Source organism: Equus asinus, chromosome 12 (assembly GCF_041296235.1).
Source record: "Equus asinus isolate D_3611 breed Donkey chromosome 12, EquAss-T2T_v2, whole genome shotgun sequence".
NCBI lineage: Eukaryota > Metazoa > Chordata > Mammalia > Perissodactyla > Equidae > Equus > Equus asinus.
In genome coordinates, this window is record NC_091801.1 from 19,083,810 (window position 1) to 19,107,132 (window position 23,323).

Here is a 23,323-nt window from a genome sequence, read left to right on the forward strand (position 1 = left end):
GTGTTTGCTAATGTACCTATGCTATAGATAGTAAAGTACATGGCTAAATTTGTCCCATAATAATTTATTAAACAGTTGTCACACTAATAAATTATTTTGGGTTTTGAGCAATGAGTCAGTTCTTAATTAGTCATTATGAGGGAAGGGAGGGAAGTCAGAATTAACCTGAAGCTTCAAATTCAAATATAATTAATGTCTAAAAGCATTTTAAGTTATGTTGTATTTTATAATTATTTGATGATCTAAAGCAAAAACAATCCTCAAATAACAGCTTTCAGTCAAAGATACCTCCTTTTATTTATAAGAGTTTAATAATATAGTAACCTTAGGCTTTCTTTGAGATCGATTCTAAAAGAGTGAATAACATCATGATCCTCCAGAAAATTGTTTTTGAAGGAAAAAAACATAATTCACCTTTGCCCACCAGCTTGACAGCATAAAGTAGGTATTAACATTTTCGTCTCCAAATTGCTCAGCCACATAGAGTCCCAGAGATCCGTATTTGTCATATATATTTCTCTTTGACAGATCGGTAAGTATTGTGTGGGCGTTGTTGATTTCTTTAAACTTCTCAGCAGCAGCTGGATCATCTGGATTCTTGTCTGGATGGTGTTTCAGGGCCAATTTTCTTTTAAAATTAAAAAGAAGTGAGAAAAAGTGTTATTTGACAAGAATTACAATGATATTTTATCAGGGCACTATTTATTTGTACATCCTTTATACGAGCAAATACTGTTAAATAATGTTTCACGCTAATGTGGATTTGACTAAGCAAGTTTTCATGAAAAGTTGTCTCTTGTTTCTAACACGCAGGCACAATAGTATTGTTTCTCCTCTCACATCCTCAAAGGAATTCTCAGCAGCTGTGTAGTTGTTGAGTCTGAGATATTTTACTGTTGGCAAATAAGTGAAGTTTATTTTTACCTGTGAGCTCATCAGTAGTCCACCCCAACATGCAGAGTTCTTTAAGAGTTCCAGCAACAGGACCAATTTACACCAAAATTCCATTTAGAACTGGAAGAATTTTCCAGAATTAACAAAACTTCACACCACATATTCTCAAAGTTAAACTCAACTATTGAAAAAAAATTCTAATATATACTTTTCAATAAACATTATGACCCCTTCACAAATCTTCCACAAATCCTAACTCCCTTTGTTTTTTCTGAGCAAATACTGTGACTTCTCTTGTATTCAAATATATGTTTGACTTCTTTTCAAATAGGTCTTTCTACTTCAGATAATCTGTAGAAATTTTTTTTTTACTTTCTATTATTTCTTTTTTTTATTAAGGTAACATTAGTTTATAACATTATATAAATTTCAGGCATACGTCATTATATTTCAATTTCTGAGTAGGCTACATTATGTTTACCACCCAAAGACAAAAGACTGTCCATCACTGCACACACGTGCCCTATCACCTGTTTTGCCCTCCTCCCTCCCCCTTTCCCTCTGGTAACCACCAATTAATCTCTGTATCTATGTGTCTGTTGTTGCTGTTTTTATCTTCTAGTTATGAGTGAAATCATAAGGTATTTGACTTTCTCCGTCTGACTTATTTCACTTAGCATAATACCCTCGAGGTCCATCCATGTTGTCAGAAATGGCAATATTTCATCATTTTTTTATAGCTGAGTAGTAGTCCACTGTGTACGTATACCACATCTTCTTTATCCATTCATCTGTTGATGGGCATTTAGTTTGTTTCCAAGTCTTGGGTATTGTGAATCATGCTGCAGTGAACATAGGAGTACGTGTATTTTAACACATTTGTGTTTTCAGTTCTTTGGAATAAATATCCAGCAATTTAATTGTGGGTACAAGGCCCTTTCTCCTCCGTGGATCATAAAGCAATTTATGAAGGGTGTGGGTATATGTTGTATTGCATTGTGTGTGTATATGTGTGTGTTGGGGGCTGATTTGGAGGTATTCTTTATTCTTCAGTTACAGTCAAGTATAAAAAGGAACCTGTAAAATGGATATAAGAACCGAGCTATGATAGTCAGGCTCTGGCTGGTGGTCATTTCCCTCATTTGCCTCTACAGATGATTTAAACAATGATTAAAGCCACATTCAAAATTAAGTCTGTGGTATTTTTTCCACTTCAAAGTCCATTAATTTTATGACTCTCTACCGGAAATTTCACATGGCCTCCCTAGTCTCCCTACTGTGCCCATATAGGTGTATGTAAGAATATACCTTAAGCTTTTGTCTATTATATTAGTTTAGATCAAATTGTTCCATTTTAATGCGCTAATCCATAAGTAGAGCATAAAAGTAAAGTAAACTTTGTAAATCAAACTACATGGTAAACTGAAAAAAATCATACCTATTTTAGGAATTGAAGTATTACCGGTTAGGATGGAGGTGAATAATTAAGCAGCTCAGCATCAGGATGCTTAAAAAAGTACTAAAATATTTAAAAGTATAAATCATGGTGTATAGTCCATTCTAACTCTGAGCTCAGAATAATTAAAATGAATAAAATAATGATGGTTCATTTTAAATTTGTTTAACCAAAACATCTTCATCCTCCTTTTTGAGAGATGTGTAGAGTATCTATAAATTCCTACAGGTGGGACCATTGGAGACATGTTTTTTTACGTGCAGAATTTATGATGAGGTCTTGTGCTAATAGCACAAAATGCCTATTTTGTTGCTTTTTATCATGACAATTTATTGTCATTTTATAATGTTTACTATATGCCAGAACTATTGTAAGCATGTTGTAAATATTAATTCATTAATCTTTACTACATGAGGTGGTATTATAATGATCCAATTTTATAAATAAGGAAATTTAGCCACCAAGAGGTTAAGTAACTTGCCCAATGTTACACAGCTAATAATTAGAGCCACGCTTTAAACACAGGCAATTTGACCCTGAGCACATGCTCTTAACCACCACTATGCTGCCTCCTATATTTAAGTTTAAAAAGTAAGGCACACAGAATGTTAGTAGGCCATGTAAGGACTTTAGTTTTTGGTCTAGGTGACATGGGAAGCCATTGGAATGTTTTGAGAGGAAGACTGGTGTGACCTGACTTTGGTTTTGGAAGGATCCCTCAGTCTTGGGGAGGACAAAGGCAAAGGCAGGGAGACTGTCTTAGGAGAAGTTCTTGATGCTTCAGACCAGTGTGCTCGTGGAGGATACAGAGAAGTGGTTGGAGTCTGGGTGTATTTTGAAGGCTAGCTAATGGATTAGACATGGGGTGGAAAAGAAAAGAGGAATCATGGATGGCACCAAAATTTTAGCCTGAGCAACTGGAAGTTTGGAGTTACTATATAATGAGATAGTAAGAAGTTTTGTTGGAAGTAAAGAATGGTTTGCTAGGATTCAGGAGTTCTGTTTTGGACATGTTTGAGATGCTTACTAGACTTCCAAGTGGAGAGATGGAGGTTGACAGATATAAGAGCCTTATGTTCAGATGAGAGTTATTGTGGGAGATGTACATTTTGGAGTTCTTGGCAGGTAGGTGGTGTTTAGAACCATGGAACTGGAAAAGATTCCCAAGAGAGTGGGTCCAAGAGAATTCCAAGGACCGAGCTTTGGGAAGAAGAACCAGCAAAGGAGATAAGAAAGAAAGACCAATAATGCAGAAGGAAAAATCTTGAGAATATGTGGTCTTGGGATCCAGGTAAACAACGTATTTCAAGGAGAGTGGTCATTTATGTCAATTGCCGCTGACAGGTCATGTACGATGAGGACTAAGAACTGACCACCAGGTTAGTGATATGGAAATCTTTGGTGACCTTGACACACACATACGTATAAATACACACACATGCACACAAACACATACACATATACACATAAATACACAAGCACACATATATACATACACGCACACACATGCAGACAATTGTATATATATCTGTATATAAGAAAAAGAAAACAGAAAAATAAGGAGAAAAGAAAGGAAAATGGTAGGTTAGAACCACGCTTAACAGTGCTTATAGCCACACATTGGGATTATGGGTGATTCTTTGTGGGTTTTTTTTGCTTGTTATAAAAAATATACATATTACATGTGTGGTTTCTTTCCCTGAGCATTTTAAAGCTCCGACCACAAATTTTGTTCTCTTTTAATAGCTGAAAGTTTAGAGTTTTCTCCCTTAAATGACCCATTGCCAAATGAGAGCAAGGAAAAAAAAGAAGCAAGCAAGAAGAAAAGTCCTCAAACGGCAATGATGCAATGACTATCATCAAAAAGCCTCAAATGGATTCTTTAAGCATGTTAATTTTAAGGATACAATATTCCTGGAAATCTCACTCCATGCGCTGAAATACAATTGCGGCACTTTCCCCTACTAGTTCCACAGATCACATCCAGGCCAGTCAAATGCAAGGGCTGTTATTTCTGCCTTGAATGAAAGAAATCCCTGGACAATGCCTCTTTATATATATTTTCTTGTTTCTAGGGTTCAATTGTAGACTGATACACACTGTCCAAGACTTAGCCAGAGAAGCCTGGCTTCTTGTCATATTTTAAGCTGCTTGGATCTGTGTCAGCTCACGAGGGCAGATGCACTCAACCATTTATCACAGTCCTCCAACAATGGAGTTGGCAAATTCAGAGGGCTGGAGCAACTCCATTTGCAACAAATCCAATTCCTGGTTGTCAGCAGCATTTTGACTCCTCTTGGCAGATACTTTTGGCTCTGAGGAATCCTCGGAAAATATGGCTAGCAGACGCAGCTGCCAAAATTACACAATTGCTCAAGGAGGTAGTTGATCAATGACCCACTCCCTTGGGAATTGTCTGTACAGCAAAAAAAGACATATGGAATTTAGGGTGAAAGGAAGTGCTTGGAGTACATTTAAATGTAATATTCACCTATTCATTTTAAAGATCTTTCTTATAATTTCTCATTTTATGCTTAAAAGTGACATATTATTCAACTAGAATGTGAACCTTTAATTCTAAATCTCTCTATACTCTCATTTACTTGTTGATCTGGTATGGCCATAAATAACACTGGAAATATGCCTCTAATTTCCATTTTGAAATCCAACGACAGCTGTCAAATGAAATGTATAGTGAATCCAGTGAATGGCAGATAAGATAAACATGGGGTTTATAGTTGTAATTACCTAAGGCCTCTAAGATCTACCTATTTTGAAGCAGTGGAATTCTAAGAATTGTAATGTTCTGTCCAGTTCTCTTCCTCGCCCCATCTAACACTCAGATATCCACCTACTACTCTCTACCAGTCTCTGAGTCACCTAAGACCCGATTCTGACCATGTTATCTCAGCCCTAGACCAAATCCATCTCCATGGGGCTAGAATGTCAGAGGAGACCTTCTTGTTTGGGAAGGCTGGGCTCTGAGCCTCAGGGAACTCAGTACCTCCATGGCATGGGTGTGTCTATAGCTGCCTTTCTCCACTCAACACATTTTCAACTGCTTTCGCCAATAACATCCTGTTACTTCCTGTTTTAAGATTTCCCCATTGCTGTGTACTTTCTGCTAACCTCCCTCAGCCACAGTTTATTGCCCCTCCAAAGTCCCAGAAGAAAGCCACCTGCTGTCTACAACAAAAGAGTAGAAGATGGAGGGTGAGGCAATGATTTCTTCCTATATAGTAGAAAAGTTAAAATTACCTTCATGGCAGAGCCAGCGTCTACTGCAAAGGTAGCAAAAGAAAGCAAATTCTGAGCTAATATTAGATATAGACTATTCTTTCTAGAAAAAATTGGCTATGATGGAAAGGAGACTGGTGGTAGACAGGAAAATGAACTGCTAGAAACCACAGTTTACAGGTGAACATAAACCCTCGATTAATAACCCCTATGTGTATGGCAAGTGTTGGAACTATGGAACCTGATGGTGTGCTATAATACTGGATGTTCGCTGGAACTCCCATGCCCACTTGGACTCAGGCAACACCCAAGGGAAAATATGAGGAACCAATATATGGGTTCAGTGCATGTCTCCCTGACATTTGGTATTGACAGACATTTTGATGTTTGACAGTCTGGTGGTTTGTATATATACCCCTTTGTGGTTTAATTTGCATTTTCCCAATTACTAATGAAGCTAATATATATGTCATTTGGAAATCCTCTAAGGGCATATTAGTCTTTTACCAGTTTTTAGTTTGATTTTTAAAATTAATTTGTAGGATTTAAAAAAATACATATTCTGTACATGAATCTTTTGTCAGTTATGTGAATTATATATATATTCTCCCTTTCTGGGGCCTTTTTGTTGTTGTTAGTTTCTTTATGGAATCTTTTGATGAATGGAAATTCCTAATTTTAATTTAGTTGAGTTAATCAGTCTTTTCCTGAATTCAGGAACATATTGTCCTATAAACTCTATAACTCTAAAATCTTTATAGATGGCCCATTTGTAGCTGACTTTTTAATGAGGTGGAAGGTAGGCATCCAATCTCATTTTTAAAATATAGATATCCAACTGTCCTAGCACCATTTATTAAAAATGGTATCCTTTCCTGTGTTTCTAGGCTATCTGTTCTGTTCCACTGGTCTATTTGACTGTTTCTGGGCCAATAACAGTCTTACACAGATATCTTTAAAATATGTCTCAGTATCTTAAAGAGCAAGCTCTTCCATAATGTTGTTCTTCAAGAGTTCTGTGGATATTCTGGGACCTCTGCATTTCCACATAAATTTTAGAATTAGATTGTCGGTTTACACACACACACACTCTGTTGGGATTTTTATTGCAATTGCATTGACTCTTTAGATTCATTTGGAGATTGACATTTGTACAATATGTCCTCTTCAAAATTTGAGACTTGCCTTATGTCTCATTATATGTTCAATTTTTATAAATGTTCCATATGTACTTTAAAGAATATATATTCTATACCTATTGGGTGCTTTGTTATTATATAAGAGCATCATATTTTGTTTGCTAACTTTTTTTGTTCAAATCTTCTATATTCTTAGCCATTTTACTGATCTATCAATCAAGATATGTTAAAATTTCCCACTATGAATATAGGTTTGCATATTTCTTCTTATAGTTCTGTCACCTTTTGCTTTGTATATCCTAGGTCATGCTAAATTCATGACTGTTATATATTCCTTGTGAATTGAACTTTTATTATTATGAAATATACCTCTTTATCTGTAGTAATACTTTTTGTCTTTACTTTGATATTGATAAAGCTACACCAGCTTTCTCTGGGTGCACATCTACTAGAACATATTTTTCTCTCCTTTTATTTTCAAATTTTCTGTATCCTTACATATTAGATGTGTCGTAAGCACCATTTAGTTTTGGGTTTTTTATTCACAACGACAATCTTTTTCCTTTAATTGAAGCATTTAGTTTATGTTTATTTTTAAATATAATTATTGATGCATTTCAGATTAAATCTATTACTTCATTATGTTCTTTTGTCTCATCTAAAATATATTTCCTTTCCTCTCCTTTCTTGCCTTTTTTGTATTTATTCTTTTTCATTATTCTACTTTTTCCTTTATTACTTTGGAAATTAACATTCTTTTATTATTCCTTTTGGGGTTCTCCTAGAGGTTACAGAATCCTTGATTTACCAAAGTCTACTGTCAAGGTACTTTTGTCTTCCTCCAAGACAATATAAAAATCTTAGAACATGGACACTATTACTCTCCTAAGTGTTGTTGGTAGCATGTACTTTAATTCTCTAAATCTCTTAAGCCCTCAAGAATTATTATTTAATACAATTAATATTTAATGATATTTTATACAGTTAGTATTTGTGTACATTTACTCACATATTGTCCAATTTTATTGCCTTTAGTTATTTTCTGCATCTCTGACCATCCATCTTGGATCATTTGCCTTCTGCCTATGAATACCCTTTAGTATCTCTGTTAGTGAAGATCTGCTAATGATTAATTCTTAAAGTTTTTGTTTAGCTTAAAAATGTATTTATTTCATCTTCATTTTTGAAGGGTATTTTCCCTGGATATAGACTTGTAGGCTATCAATTATTTGCTTTCATCACACTCAAGGTTTCAGTGCATTGTCTTCTAGTTTCCATTATCTCAGTTGAAAAATCTGCTGTAAATCTAATTGTTGTTTTTTGAAGGTAGTCTGTATTTTTTCTCTGGTTGCTCTAAAGGCTTTCCATCTTTGGTTTTCAGCAGTTTTTCTGTGATGTGCTTGGCTGTAGATTTCTTTCTTTCTTTTTTGTTTTCGTGAGGAAGATTGGCCCTGAGCTAACATCTATGCCAATCTTCCTCTATTTTATGTGGGATACCACCACAGTGTGGCCTGATAAGCAATGCTAGGTCCACGCCCAGGATCCAAACCTGGAAACTCCAGGCTGCCGAAGTGAAGCACACGAACTTAACCACTACACTACCAGGCTGGCCTCTGTAGATTTCTTTTTATTTATTCTGTTTAGCTTTTACTGGGCTTCTGGTATGTACGGATTGATACCATTCATGAACCTGGAAAATTCACATACATTATGTTTTCAAATAGTTTCCCCTTCATTCTCTTTCCACTCACCTTTTCAGACTCCAGTTGCATTTATCTAAGATCTTCTTAATGGATTCTCTATGTATTTTATCTTCTTGCAGTGTTTTCTATCCTTTTGTAATTCTCTCTATTTTCTTCTGGCCTAACTTCCAGTCAGCTCTCTAACCTGTTAAGCCCTATCTTTGAGTTTCTTGAGTTTGGTTGTATTTTTTCAGTTGTAAAATTTATCTGTTCATTTAAAAAATCTGAAATGCCCCTTTTCATAATTTTCAATTCTCTGTGAAAATTCTCAATCTTTTATTTTATCTTCTTGATCATAGTTATTTTAAAATCTGTTTCTGATAATTCTAATACCTGAGGTTTTCCATGGTTCTGTTTTTAGTGGCTCATTTCTGCCGATTCTTGTTCATGTTGTCTTGACTTCAGCGCTTGATTATCTCTGTGTGCCAGGTACTGTATTTTACAAAATTTTAAAGAGTGTGACATATAGGAAAGTCTTTAAGAGAGTAAATCCTAAGAGTTCTCTTCACAAGGAGAAAATTTTTTCTTTCTTTCCCTTATATTGTATATGAGATGATGGATGTTAGCTGAACCAACTGTGATAATCTTTTCACAATATATGTAAATCAAACCATCACACTGTATACCTTAAACGTATACAGTGATATATGTTGATTATTTCTCAATAACACTAAAAGAAAAACTTTTAAAGAAATAATCAGAGGACGAAGAAGATATTATCTTATACCAGAGAGCATTTTTATTTCCTACTTTTAGTGTCTGGAGGCACTTGCAAAACTGAGATCATCTTAATCCAATATTAGGGACTGAGATTTTCTCAGACACTCAGATGGCTCAAAGTTCAGTTACAGTCCATACAACACTGGTGTTTCCATTATTTATTGCTGTGTAACAAGCTACAGTAAAATTTCATAGCTTAAAACAACACACTTTTTATTTATTTGCCTACAATGTTGCAATTGGGTAGGGTTTGGTGGGGATAGTTTTTCTCTGCTCTGTTTGGCTTTGGCTGGGATACCTCAGTTGGAGCTGTGGGATCTGTTTCCAAGATGGCTTCACTGACCTACTGGTAAGCTGGTGCTGGCTGTGGCTGGGAGCTCAGCCAGGGCTGTTGTCTAGGGACTCTGTTCTCCTCCTTATGGCTTCTCCACATGGCTAGGTGAGGTGCCTCACAGCATGATAGTCTCAGGGTAATTATATTTCTTAAGTAGTGGCCAGCTTAAACCAGCTTGCAAAAGCAGAAGCTTCTAGACTTTTTTAATGTTTAGGCACAACATCACTTTTGCCACATTCTATTGGTTAAATTAGGTCAGAGAACCAGCCCAGATTCAAGAGGACTACACAAGGACATGAATACCAGGGAAGATGATTTATGGAAGCCCACCAAAGTAATTGTCAGTCACAGATGGTTTACTGCCCTTTCTCCTTGGGTGAAGCACTTCAGAGTCTAAATAGAATTGCAGGATTCCCATTCTTGTTGGACCAGGGTCCAAGTTTTTACCCTCTTCAGTAGAGTCCTGCTCATCATCTCAGCTTCTCTTTTCCCATATCATGACCTAGTTGGTAGTAATTCTTTTTTTTTTTTTATTGAGTTAATGATAGGTTACAATCTTGTGAAATTTCAGTTGTACATTAATGTTTGTCAGTCGTGTTGTAGGTGCACCACTTCACCCTTTGTGCCCACCCCCACCCCACCTTTCCCCTGGTATCCACTAAACTGTTCTTAGTCCATAATTTTAAATTCCTCATATGAGTGGAGTCATACACAGATTATCCTTCTCTAGCTGGCTTATTTCACTTAACATAATTCCCTGAAGATCCATCCATGTTATTGCAAATGGAATGATTTTGTTCTGTTTTACAGCTGAGTAGTATTCCGTTGTATATATGTACCACATCTTCTGTATCCATTCATCTGTTGATGGGCACTTAGGTTGCTTCCATGTCTTGGCTATTGTAAATAATGCTGCAATGAACATTGGGGTGCATAGGACTTTTGGGATTGCTGACTTCAAGCTCTTTGGATAAATACCCAGTAGTGGGATGGCTGGATTGTATGGTAGTTCTATTTTTAACTTTTTGAGGAATCTCCATACTGTTTTCCATAGTGGCTGCACCAGTTTGCATTCCCACCAGCAGTGTATGAGGGTTCTAGTTGGTAGTAATTCTTTACTCCCAAATGCTTTTAAGATGTATATATAAAATATAGTTTTCTTTCAGTTTTTTTAGTTGTTCTTAGCAAAAGGGAAAACTGGTACAAATTACCTGATTCAGGTAATTTGAAACTCCTGATTCAGAAGCCCCTGGTTATCTTTTATGTTTATGTTTTCTTCTTTCAGGTAATGATAATTCCACAAAAGGCTTTATACCGCTTTTATATAAATAAGCCAAAGATCACCTCTGTTTATTGACCCATATGTTGTTTATTTCTTTGCTGCAGGCTGAGACCCATTGACTCAAAAGCCGACTGGTACCAAACTCAAACTTTTGCATATTCCATTATTTTGAAAATAGCCCAAACAAGCAGATTGTTAACCATTTAGAGCCTGTCTGCTTTATATACTTGTAAGACTTCACCCCACACTTGCTGGCCATTGCTAAGATGGGCTTGCAGTTATAAGAATCTAAGCTACTCAAAATGGATTAAAGACTTGGATGTAAGACCCAAAACTGTGAAACTTCTAGAAGAAAACATAGGCAGTACGCTCTTTGACATTGGTCTTAGCAGCATATTTTCAAGTACCATGTCTGACCAGACAAGGGAAACAAAAGAAAAAAATCAACAAATGGGACTACATCAAACTAAAAAGCTTCTGCACAGCAAAGGAAACCATCAGCAAAATGAAAAGACAGCCTAACAATTGGGAGAAGATATTTGTAAACAATATATCAGATAAGGGGTTAATATCCAAAATATACAAAGAACTCATGCAGCTCAACAACAAAAAAACCAACAACCCAATTAAAAAATGGGCAAAAGATCTGAACAGAGATTTCTCCAAAGAAGATATTCAGATGGCCAATAGGCATATGAAAAGATGCTCAACATCATTAGCTATCAGGGAAATGCAAATCAAAACTACAATGAGGTATCACCTCACTCCGGTCAGAATGGCTATAATTAACAAGACAGGAAACAACAAATGTTGGAGAGGATGTGGAGAGATGGGAACACTTGTACACTGTTGGTGGGAGTACAAACTGGTGCAGTCACTATGGAAAGCAGTATGGAGTATCCTCAGAAAATTAAGAATAGATCCAGCTATCCCATTGCTGGGTGTTTATCCAAAGAACTTGATAACTCAAAGGCATAAAGATCCCTGCACCCCTATGTTCACTGCAGCATTATACACAATAGCTAAGACTTGGAAGCAACGTAGGTGCCCATCAAGGAACGAACGGATAAAGAAGATGTGGTATTTATACACGATGGACTACTACTCAGCCATAAGAAATGATGAAATCTGACCATTTGTGACAACATGGATGGACCTTGAGGGTATTATGCTGAGTGAAATAAGTCAGAGGGAGAAAGTCAAATACCGTATGATCTCGTTCATAAGTAGAAGATAAAAATAATGACAAACAAACACACAGCAATGGAGAATGGATTGATGGTTACCATGGGGGAAGGTGGGGGAGGGCAAAAGGGGTGACTAATCACATGTGAGGGGATGGACTATAATTAGTTTTTGGGTGGTGAACATGATGTAATCTACACAGAATTAGAAATATACTATGATGTACATCTGAAAGCAATATAATGTTATAATCCAATGTTACTGCAGTTAAATAAATAAATAAAGTTAAATTTAAAAACAAAAAGAAAAAAAAAGAATCTAAGCTGCTATGGCCTTTTGGAGCTCTCTGACTCAAAGACTCCCCACTATGCTCCTGAGTGACATCACCTAGACACGTAAGCCCCCTTCCCAACCCCTCCCTCCCCTTGAAGTTCCCTTGCCCTCCTCCCCTTCTGAGGGTGGCCTCAAGCCTCTGAATGGTCTCATGCTATGAGGGACATCCCCCGTCATGCAATCCTGTTCAAGAATCACCCAGTAAAGCTTCTTGTGTGTTACTGGCTCTCATGGTCATATCTTTTTCTTTGATCAGCCCCCAAATCTCTCAAACCCCCTATAACCATTTCATACATTTGTAGACAGTACAGTTTCCTTCTCCACAAGAAGCTTTAATACAATATGCTGCTGAGAGAAAGCTGGAATGAGAGTGTTAGTGGGGCTCAAGGAAGCAGGAGCCACTGGGCCAGGATCAGTAGAGTCAAGGGATAGAATAGCAAGGTCAGGGCACCATTTGGCTTCAAACTGCAAATGATGATTCCAATACTACCCCTGCTGTGTAATTACTTCTGAAATACCTGCTAACATAGTGTATGACTTACATACTTTGACCACCAAGGCCTTACCTAGAGCCCTCCAAAGGCCACGTTACACAGCCCTATGATTTCCTCACGTTTACAGATGGAATATCTTAGCAGCTCACCACAGCAGTTGTTAGGATGTTCTCTAGTCTTCTGAGATCCACAGTCACATTTGTGATTCAAGATAGATTGTGCGAGATAACAACAGGAACCATAAATGATGATCTGTTTCAGAGAACTGGTCTTTTCCCTCATGTAGAACTACATCGAGGGTCAGTGCTGACCTCTAGTGGCAGTTGAGACTGATACCACTGTACTTCAATGATGCCTTGGCAAATAGTCTTCCCCAATTTTTACAAGAATGTCTAATAATGACTTCATGAGGTATTATGCTTGAGTATTTTTTTAGTGTGAGAGTTGAACCTAAACTTTTGAAAATTTCAAATGCCAATTCACAGAGCTTTCCTTTAGATAGTTTTCTGGTCGCTACAATGATTTTCTATGGCTAATTTTAAGAGCCAGCTCTTTACCCTCCCTAGTAAGGTAGAATAGACTAGAATATTTGTGCAAACACAGTAGATAAAATGTGTCCAATATTAGAAGTATTTGTCTACACCAATCATAAAAGTACTACTGTAGGGAATGAGGACCTGAAGTTCTGACACCAGTAGGCCACTAACAGCCTTCAGCAGGCCACTAAGATCTTTGTGTGCTATATTTTAATCCTTTTCCCCCTCAGCCCACAGCTCACCCAGAATCTGAGAGCTGCATACAAGTCAAGATCTCTGTATCTGGCTCAGGTTCCCAACAAAAGTTTCTGGGCCTCTAACCTGATTACATTTCCTGGGGGAAAATGTTGCATTCTTGTTTTTTTAGAGCCAGCAATCTTCACTGAACTTTGAACTCCAAGGGGGAATAAGACCAGGATGTAGGACAAATGGCTATATAAACCTTGTCACCTACTTCCAACAGCATCTCCCACCACTGGTTCTAGCCAAAGCTCTCAGCAGGCACTTGCTCTTGGTAGGCCGTCCTCCTGCTGCTCCCAGCTCAAGTTCTCAAGACAGTGAATCATGTCAAAGCTACAAGCAGCTCCCGGTAATTTCCAGTGGCAGGCCTGGCTGGTAGCTCTTGTAGGGCTCCCAGTGTCTCTAGTCCTCAGTGCAAAACCATATAGCATAACCCCCGATACGTCTTTGTGTTAAGTGCTCACTTTCTTATTCTCCCCAAACCCATTTTTTTCTCTAGACTCACTTTTTAAATCTACCAGGACCTGTTCTTCCAGACTGTCAGTCTCACTGACTTAACTTTCTTAACTACTCAGTCTGAACCTCATGGTCATGCACATGAGTGCTACTCAAACCAACTCATTCGATTCCTTAAATGTCCTGATTTCCTGCTTTACCCCCAAGGAGATGACTCTAGCCATCCACTGCTTCCACTTCCTTTTCTGGGATGACCAGCATTGCTGGAGAAGATTGCAAAACCATGCAAACGGGCCAGTAAAGGCACACAACTTCCCACCTCAGCTGGTGTTCTGTGCTGCTTGCCAACCCTTTCATTTGACCTCAGTAAGTTCCCTCTCAGTCTCCTGTGGGAGATGTTCAAGCTTTTACCACTTCTCCTTGATTCTTCTTCATCACTTCCTCAGCCCTCATTTCCTACTTCAAAAGGGGTAAAAAGGTCATTAGAAAGAAAAGACTACTTCACACCCTTTTACTTCACACCCTTTTACTTCTATACATCTGTATAATTGTATGCATCTTTCCCTCTTCCTTTTATTTGGAGGAAAGAATAACTTCTCCTCTTTAAGATTAACCTTGCCAGTGTGTTCTAGAATCTATTTTTCTGTGCACCTTCCTGAATCTTGGCCCATCAGTCATTGATCCCTACCCCCAACTCCAATGTCTTCAATAATGTCTCCATTAGCTCCTTCTCCTGAGCGAGCAAATGTGCCTGTCATGTTTTTTAAAAAGGAACCTATTTTTTGTCCTTGCCTCCCATTCATACTATTAGAATGTTAATTATCTCCTCCTTCCCTTCCCATAAAACTTCATCAAAGCATAGTTTACACAAAAAGGTTGCATCCTCAATGCCCATTCACTCTTCGACCAAGTGTGATCTGCCTTCTACTTCCAGCTCTCCACTGAACTTGCTCTCCGTTCCATGACATCCTAAGTGAAAAATCCAACGGCCTATTTTCAGCCCTCATTCTATTTGACCTTTTGGCAAGTTTTGTTGACCACCCCTTCTCTTCCCTTGGCATCTGGGATGTCTTCCTGATTCTTCCCCTAGCCTGGCTTGGAGGCTAGGCAAGGTAATGCAGACATTTGTGGGTCCCTTGGGGCCAAGGTTGGCAGAAGGAGTATGTTTTCTCCAAAGTGATCAGTGTACCAAAAGCAAGTGAGTATTCAAACCTCTTGTGAGGACAGGAGAGACAAAGAACTGGAAAGCCAGGAACAAGAACTTGAAAATAGAGCGGATACATCAGAAACAGGGTTTCATTTACTCCCTACAAACAAGAGGAGGGAACTTTCTCATAAAAGGACCAAGAACAGAGTAGACAATCTGGGTGTGTTGCTACAGTCATCTATGCTTGTCATTTCTCCTCTGCCCTCCAGTTAAATCAGTGGTTTTCAACATCTGGTGCTAAGAATCATCCCTGAAGGGGTGTTATATTTAAAAACTCACTTATCATGGCTCTACTCTTCGAGGTTCTAATTCTGTAGGATTGGGGCATCTGCATGTTTGCAAAAGCTGCACAGTTGATTTGGCTGTGCACCAAAGGCTAAGAACCGTTGGTTTTGAAGTTTTGCTGTTATTCCATTTGAAACATGATTCTTTCTTTCCTTTTCCTTCTTTCCCTTCCTTCCCTCTTCCCTCCCTCCTTCTCTTTCTTTATTTTTTTGTGGTAAAAAACACAACATAAAATTTACCGTCGTAACCATTTTTAAAGGTAGTCTTCAGTAGCATTAACTATATTCACATTCAACAGATCTCTAGAACTTTTTTACCTTGCAAAACTATACCCTATATCTATTGGACAACTTCCATTTCCTCCTCCCCTCACCCCCTAGAAGCCACAATTCTACTTTATTTCTATGAGTTTGACTACCTTAGATAGAAATTTGGGCTTTTTGTTTTGTTTTTTGTTTTTTTTTAAAATGTATTCCTGAATTGCTAGCTTTAAACCTATTTAATGTTTTTTAACAACTTTGCTGGAATGCTACTATACTATTAATTATTTTATTTTTCCCCCTATGGTAAATAGTTAAACACATCAAGCAATATTTATGACAAAGCAGTATACACAGACAACACCGTGTTATGGCAATTTGATCTCTATAAAGACATATAAAATTGTTTCTTCTGTTTTTATATTTTTTAAATTTTTTCCCTAGGACTTATTTATTTTGTAACTGGAAGTTTGTACCTTTTGATCACCTTCACTGATTTCCACCCACCCACCGCTGCCTCTGGCAACCAGCAATCTATTCTCTGTTCCTGCAAGTTAGGTTTTGTTCTTTTAGATTCCACATCTAAGTGAGATCATAAGATATTGTCTTTCTGTGTCTCACTTATTTGACTTAGCATAATGCCCTCGAGGTCCATCCACGTTGTCACAAATGACAGGTTTTCCTTCTCTTTAGATGGCCAAATAATATTTCATTGTATATATATATATACCACATTTTCTTTATCCATTCATCCATCAATGGTCACTTATGTTGTTTCCATATCTTGTTTATTGTACATAATGATGCAATGAACATGGAAGTGCATATATCTGTTTGAGTTAGTGTTTTTGTTTCCTTTAGAGAAATACCCAGAAGTGGATTTGCTGGATCATACGGTAGTTCTATTTTTAATTTTTTGGGGAACCTTTACACTGTTTCCATAGTAGCTGCACCAGTTTACATTCCCACCCACAGTACACAAAGCGTTCCCTTTTCTCTACATTCTCACAACACGTCTTATTTTTTGTCCTTTTGATAATAGCCATTCTAACAGGTATGAGGTGATATCCCATTGTGGTTTTGGTTTCCATTTCCCTGATGATTAGAGATGTTGAGCACCTTTTCATGTAGCTGTTGGCCATCTGTATATCTCCTTTGGAGAAATGTCTGTTCAGATCCTCTGCCCATATTTTGATCAAATTCTTTGGTTTTTTTGCTTTAAGTTGTATGGGTTCTTCATATATTTTGAATATTAATTCCTTATCAGATATACGATTTGCACAGATTTTCGCCCAGTAGATTGCCTTTTCATTTTGTTGATAGTTTGCTTTGCTGTGCAGAAGCTTTTTAGTTTTATGTAGTCTCACTTGTTTATTTTTGCTTTAGTTACCTTTGCTTTTGGTGTCAATTCCAAAAAAGCCATCACTAAGACCGATGTCAAGGAGCTTACCACCTATATTTTCCTCTACAATTTTTATGATTTCAGGTCTTATGTTTAAATCTTTAATCCATTTAGAGTTGATTTTTGTGTCTGGTGCAAGATAGTGGTCCAGGTTCATTCTTTTGCATGTGGCTGTCTAGTTTTCTGAACGTTATTTGTTGAAGAGACTGTCCTTTTCCCGTTGTATATTCTTGGCTCCTTCATTGTAAATTAATTGACTATACAAGTATGGTTTATTTCTGGGCTCTCCATTCTGTTCCATCGATCTATATGTTTGTTTTTATGCAAATATCGTATTTTTTTTCAATTTTTCTGTGGTCCAGAAAAGGCGTTTCTAATTTACACAGTAGCGTTTTTTTGTTTTTTTTTTTTAAAGATTGGCACCTAGGCTAACAACTGTTGCCAATCTTCCTTTTTTTTTTTTTTTTTTAAGGATTGGCACCTGGGCTAACAACTGTTGCCAACCTTTTTTTTTTTTTTTTTCTGCTTTATTTCTCAAACCCCCCCCCCCGGTACATAGTTGTATATCTTAGTTGCAGGTCCTTCTAGTTGTGGGATGGGGGACGCCGCCTCAACGTGGCCTGACAAGTGGTGCCATGCCCGCACCCAGGATCCGAACCCTGGGCCGCCGCAGTGGAGCGTGCGAACTTAACCACTCGGCCACAGAGCCGGCCCGAGTATTGTTTTGATAATAGGGTTTGAAGTCAGGGAGCGTGAAGCCTTCAACTATGTTCTTCTCTCTCAGGATTGCTTTGGCTTTTTGGAACTTTTGTGGTTTCGTCAAAATTTTAGGATTCTTTGTTCTATTTCTGTGAAAAATGCTATTGGAGTCTTGATAGAGATTACATTGAACATATAGATTGCTTTGGGCAATATGGACATTTTTACAATATTAATTTTTCCAATCCATGAGCATGGAATATCTTTCCCTTTATTTTCATCTTCTTCAATTTCTTTCACCAACGTCTTATAGTTTTCAGTGTACAGATCATTCACCTCCTTAGTTAGATTTATTCCTAGATATTTTATCCTTTTTGATGCAACTGTAAATGGGATTGTTTTCCTAATTTCTCTTTCTGATAGTTCATTGTTAATGTATAGAAATGTATAGTGTTTAGAAAACAGCTTTTTCATTATTCATTTTGTATCCTGCATCTTTACTGAATTTATTAGTTCTAACAGTTCTTTTGGTGGAGTCTTTAGGGTTTTCTATATATAAAATCATGTCATCTGCAAATAGTGATGATTTTATTTCTTCCTTTCCAATTTAGATGCCTTTTATTTCTTTTTCTTGCCTAATTTCTCTGGCTAGGACTTCCAATACTGTGTTGAAAAAAGTGGCAGGGGTGCTCATCCTTATCTTGTTCCTGATTTTAGAGGAAAAGTTTTCACTGTTGAGTATGATATCAGCTGTTGGCTTCTCATATTTGGTCTTTATTATGTTCAGGTACATTCCCTCTATCCTCACTTTGTTGAGAGATTTTATCATAAATGGCTATTGAATTTTGTCAAATGCTTTTTCTGCATCTATTGAGATGATCATATGATTTTTATTATTTCATTGAATTTGGTTAGTTTTATGTTTGCATTCAAGATTTATCTTCAGATTTATGTTTGTAACATAAAGAAAACCTAATATTGAGAGTTCATGAGACTTGTTTTCTCTTCTGTAGGGTCCAATGACATGTTACTCAAATCTGAAACACATTGATCCACTTCCCTACAAAAGTCTAGGCTTCTCAACATGGTTACAAAACTCCTGCAATCATACCCCTGGCTACCTTTTGTCTCATGTCCTTCACTCACAGCTTGCATATTATGCTCTGGCATGACCACATTATTGGTAGATTTTTTTTACTTTTTATTAAGATTAGGTTACTTCACAACCTTGTGACGTTTCAGTTGTACATTATTGTCAGTCATGTTGTAGGTGCACCACTTCACCCTTTGTGCCCACCCCCCACCTCCCCTTTCCCCTGGTAACCACCAATTAGTTCTCTTTGTCTACATGTTTAACTTCCACCTATGAGTGGAGTCATACAGAGTTCATCTTTCTCTATCTGGCTTATTTCACTTAACATAATATCCTCAAGGACCATCCATGTGGTTGTGAATGGGACGATTTTATCCTTTTTTATGGCTGAGTAGTATTCCATTGTATATATATACCATACCTTCTTTATCCAATCATCAGTTGATGGGCACTTAGGTTCCTTCCACGTCTTGGCTATTGTAAATAATGCTGCAATGAACATAGGGGTGCATGGGACTTTTGGAATTGCTGATTTCAAGTTCTTTGGATACATACCCAGTAGTGGGATGGCTGGGTCATATGGTATTTCTATTTTTAATTTTTTGAAAAATCTCCAAACTTTTCCATAGTGGCTGCACCAGTTTGCATTCCCACCAACAGTGTATGAGGGTTCCTTTTTCTCCACAACCTCTCCAACATTTGTCACTTTTTGTTTTGGCTATTTTTGCCATTCTTACAGGTGTAAGGTGATATCTTAGTATAGTTTTGATTTGCATTTCCCTGATGATTACTGGTAGTTTTTCAAACACATACCATGGCTTTTGCTCCCTATCTTTGCTTGGTCTATCCCCTCTGTCTGGCATGCCTATCCTTGCTAACCTTACATTCTTTCCCTAACTTCCACAGTTTGGGTTTTTTGCCCAGCTATTCATCTTTACTCATGATCAAATAGTCATCTTAAAACATAAAGTTCTATGGGAGAACTTACCCTGAACCTTGTGTCTTCTCTCATGGTGTTTTCTTCTATCTTTGTATCTGGATTGTACTGTATTATCTGTTTTATACCTTCCTAAATGGAGACATATTTTATTCCTTATTGCAGCCCCAAGCTTAGCATAAGGCTGCCACAAAGTCAATACTCATGAAATATTTCGAATGAATGAATAGATAAATGGACTAGAAAAACCTCACATCATGATGTTTCTATCTACATCCTCAGTTCCCTTTTGAGAGATCCTGAAGAGGAAAGAAATCGTGTCTTTTGCTCAAGGGGAGCTTTCACATTCCCTAGATTCTAGACTTGTCTGAACTGAACTAGCAAAATCTCCAATGAGCTTCCATCTTTTCCCCACCCCAAAAAGAGTAATAGGAGTATCTATTTAGGTCTAGTCTTGGACATCTTATAGTTTCCCCTGCTACAGAATGATAACACTGACTCTAGCTGACAGTCTACAATTCTTTGAACTGTATGCCCTACTCAGGAATAATAAGGTAAATGATGGTCATTGAGCAGCATTTTTATATGAATGGCTTTTTAAATTGTGTGAATATTCTAATCTAGGAAGTCTGCTCAATTTGTTTTAAGACCATGATCCGAAACAAACATGCATCTAACAAATTTTCAATAGTTTTTTTTAAATTGAGATAAAATATGTATGTAAAAAATTATTTATATTACATGAATTTTATCTATTTTGACCATTTTAAAGTATACAATTCAGGGGTTTTTAGTATATTCACAGTGTTCTGCAAACATCACAATTTTTTTCTTTTTTCTTCTTCTCCCCAAAGCTCCCCTCCCCCCAATCCTAGTACATAGTTGTATATTCTAGTTGTAAGTCCTTCTGGTTCTGTTATGTGGGATGCCGCCTCAACATTGCTTGATGAGCGGTGCTAGGTCTGTGCCCAGGATCCAAACTGGTGAAACCCTGGGTTTCTGAAGCAGAGTGTGCAAACTTAACCACTCAGCCTCGGGCCCAGCCCTGAAACATCACAACTTAATTCCAGATTATTTTCATTACCCTAAAAATAAAAGCTCTGTGCTTCCTAATTCCCACATATCTCCATTCCCTGGCAACTGGAAATCTACTTTCTGTCTCTATGGATTTACTCTATGGACAGTTCATATGAATGGAATCATACAGTATGTGGTCTTCTCTGTCTGGCTTCTTCTATTTAGCATGTTTCCAAGGTTCATCCATGTCATAACGAGTAAGAGTACTTTATTTCTTTTTGCAGCTGAATAATATTCCATTATATGAATGTACCATATTTTGTTTATCCATTCATCAGTTTATTGACATTTGAGTTGTTTCCACTTTTTAGCTATTATGAATAATGCTGATATGAATACTCATGACAGGTTTGTGTGAACATATGTTTTCAATTCTCTTGAGAATATACCTAGGTGAAGAATTGTTGGGTCACATGTAACTCTATCTTTAACTTTCTAAGAAACCACTAGACATTTTCACTGTGGATGCAGCATCTTACATTCCCACTAGAAATGTAGGAGAGGTCCAATTTCTCCATATCCTTCCCAACAATTTTTTTATGGTAGTCAACCTACTAAAAGTGAAGTTGTATCTTATTGTGGTTTTGATGTACATTTTCCTGATGACTAATGTTGATTTTTTTCAAGTGATAATTGGCCACTTGTATATCTTCTTTAGAAAAATGTCTATTCAAACTCTGCCCATTTTCAATTGGGTCGTTTGTCTTTTTATTGTTGAGTTATAAGTATTCTTTATATATTCTGGGTACTAAACACTTAACAGATGTCTGATTTGGAAATATTTTCTTCCATTCTGTAAGTTGTCTTTTTACTTTCCTGATAGTGTCCTTTGTTGCACAAAAGTTTTTAATTTTGATGAAGTTCAATTTATGTATTTTTTCTTTTGTTGCTTGTGTTTTTCTGTCACATTTAAGAAATGATTGCTTAATACAAGGTCATGAAGACTTACACCTATGTTTCCTTTTGAGTTCTATAGTTTTAATTCTCACATTTAGGTCTTTAATCCATTTTGAGTAAATTTTGTATATGGGGTGAAGTAGGGGTCCAAATTCATTCTTTTGCATGTGGATATCCACTTGTCCTACCACCATTTGTTGAAAAGACTTTTCGTTCTCTCCTTGGATGGTCTTGGCTGCTTTGTTGAGAATCACTTGACCATAGATGTATGAGTTAATTTCTGGACTCTTAATTCTATTCCATTTTTCTATATGTCTTTCTTTTTCTTCTTCTTCTTTCTTTTTTTTTCTCCCCAAATCCCCCCAGCACATAGTTGTATATTTTTAGTTGTGGGTCCTTCTACTTGTGGCATGTGGGATGTTGCCTCAACATTAGCCTCATGATTTCTAATGGGAAATCAGCTGTAATCTTATTGAGGATCCCTTATATGTGATATATTCTTTCTTGCTGTTTTCAATATATTCTTTGGCTTTGAACAGAATATATGTGTCTCTGAGGATTTGCTTGAATTTATCCTACTTGGAGTTCATGGAACTTCTTGGATGTGTAGATTAATATTTGTCATCAAATTTGGGAAGTTTCAGCCGTTATTTCTTCAAATATTCTTTCTGCCCTTTTCTCTCTCTTTCCCTTCTCCTATGGGACACCTATTATGTATATGTTGATGTGCACGATGGTATAAGCAGGCTTCTTTAGACTCTGTTCATTTTTCTTCATTTTTTAATCTCTTTGTAACTCATTCTGTATAATCTCAATTGACTTATTTTTAATTTTACTGATTCTTTCTTCTGCCTGCTCAAATCTCCTATTGAGCCCTTCTAGTGAAATTTTCATTTCAGTTATTGTACTTTTGATCTCCAGAATCTCTATTTTGGTTCTTTATGTAATTTCTATTTTTTAATTCATATACTGCATTTGGTGAAACATCATTTACATCTTTTCTTTTAGTTCTTTAGATATAGTTTCCTTCAGGCTCTGAACGTATTTAGCTTATTTAGTCTTTGTCTAATATGTCCAAATTTGGAGCTTCTTAAGGAACAGTTTTTATCGCTTTTTCCCCCTCTATACAGGCCTTACTTTATTTTTTCTTTGCATGCTTAATTTTTTTAACTGGACATTTTGAATATTATAATTTGGCAACTCTACAAATTCTCCCCTTTCCCATGGTCTTTGGTTGTTGCTTGTTGTAATTATTGTGTTTAGTAACTTTTCAGACCTAATTTTGTAAATTCTGTATTCATAATCATGTGTGGCCCCAAAGTCTCTGTTCCATTAGCTTAAAGATCAGTTAAGGATTAGACAGAGATTTTCTTACATATCTGGAAACCAAAATCTCCCAGTCTTTGCAGATGGGTTCT

The 23,323-nt window shown here is 36.9% G+C and overlaps 1 protein-coding gene across 1 annotated transcript in view; it reads right to left on the reverse strand.

Annotated features, from left to right (window-relative positions):
- Positions 1-23,323, reverse strand: part of DNAJC5B (DnaJ heat shock protein family (Hsp40) member C5 beta) — a 73,569-nt gene that overhangs the window by 20,618 nt on the left and 29,628 nt on the right. The window contains exon 3 of the mRNA XM_070480927.1: positions 415-628. Within this exon, the coding sequence (XP_070337028.1) occupies positions 415-628 (214 nt within the window). The remainder of the gene's footprint in view (positions 1-414; positions 629-23,323) is intronic.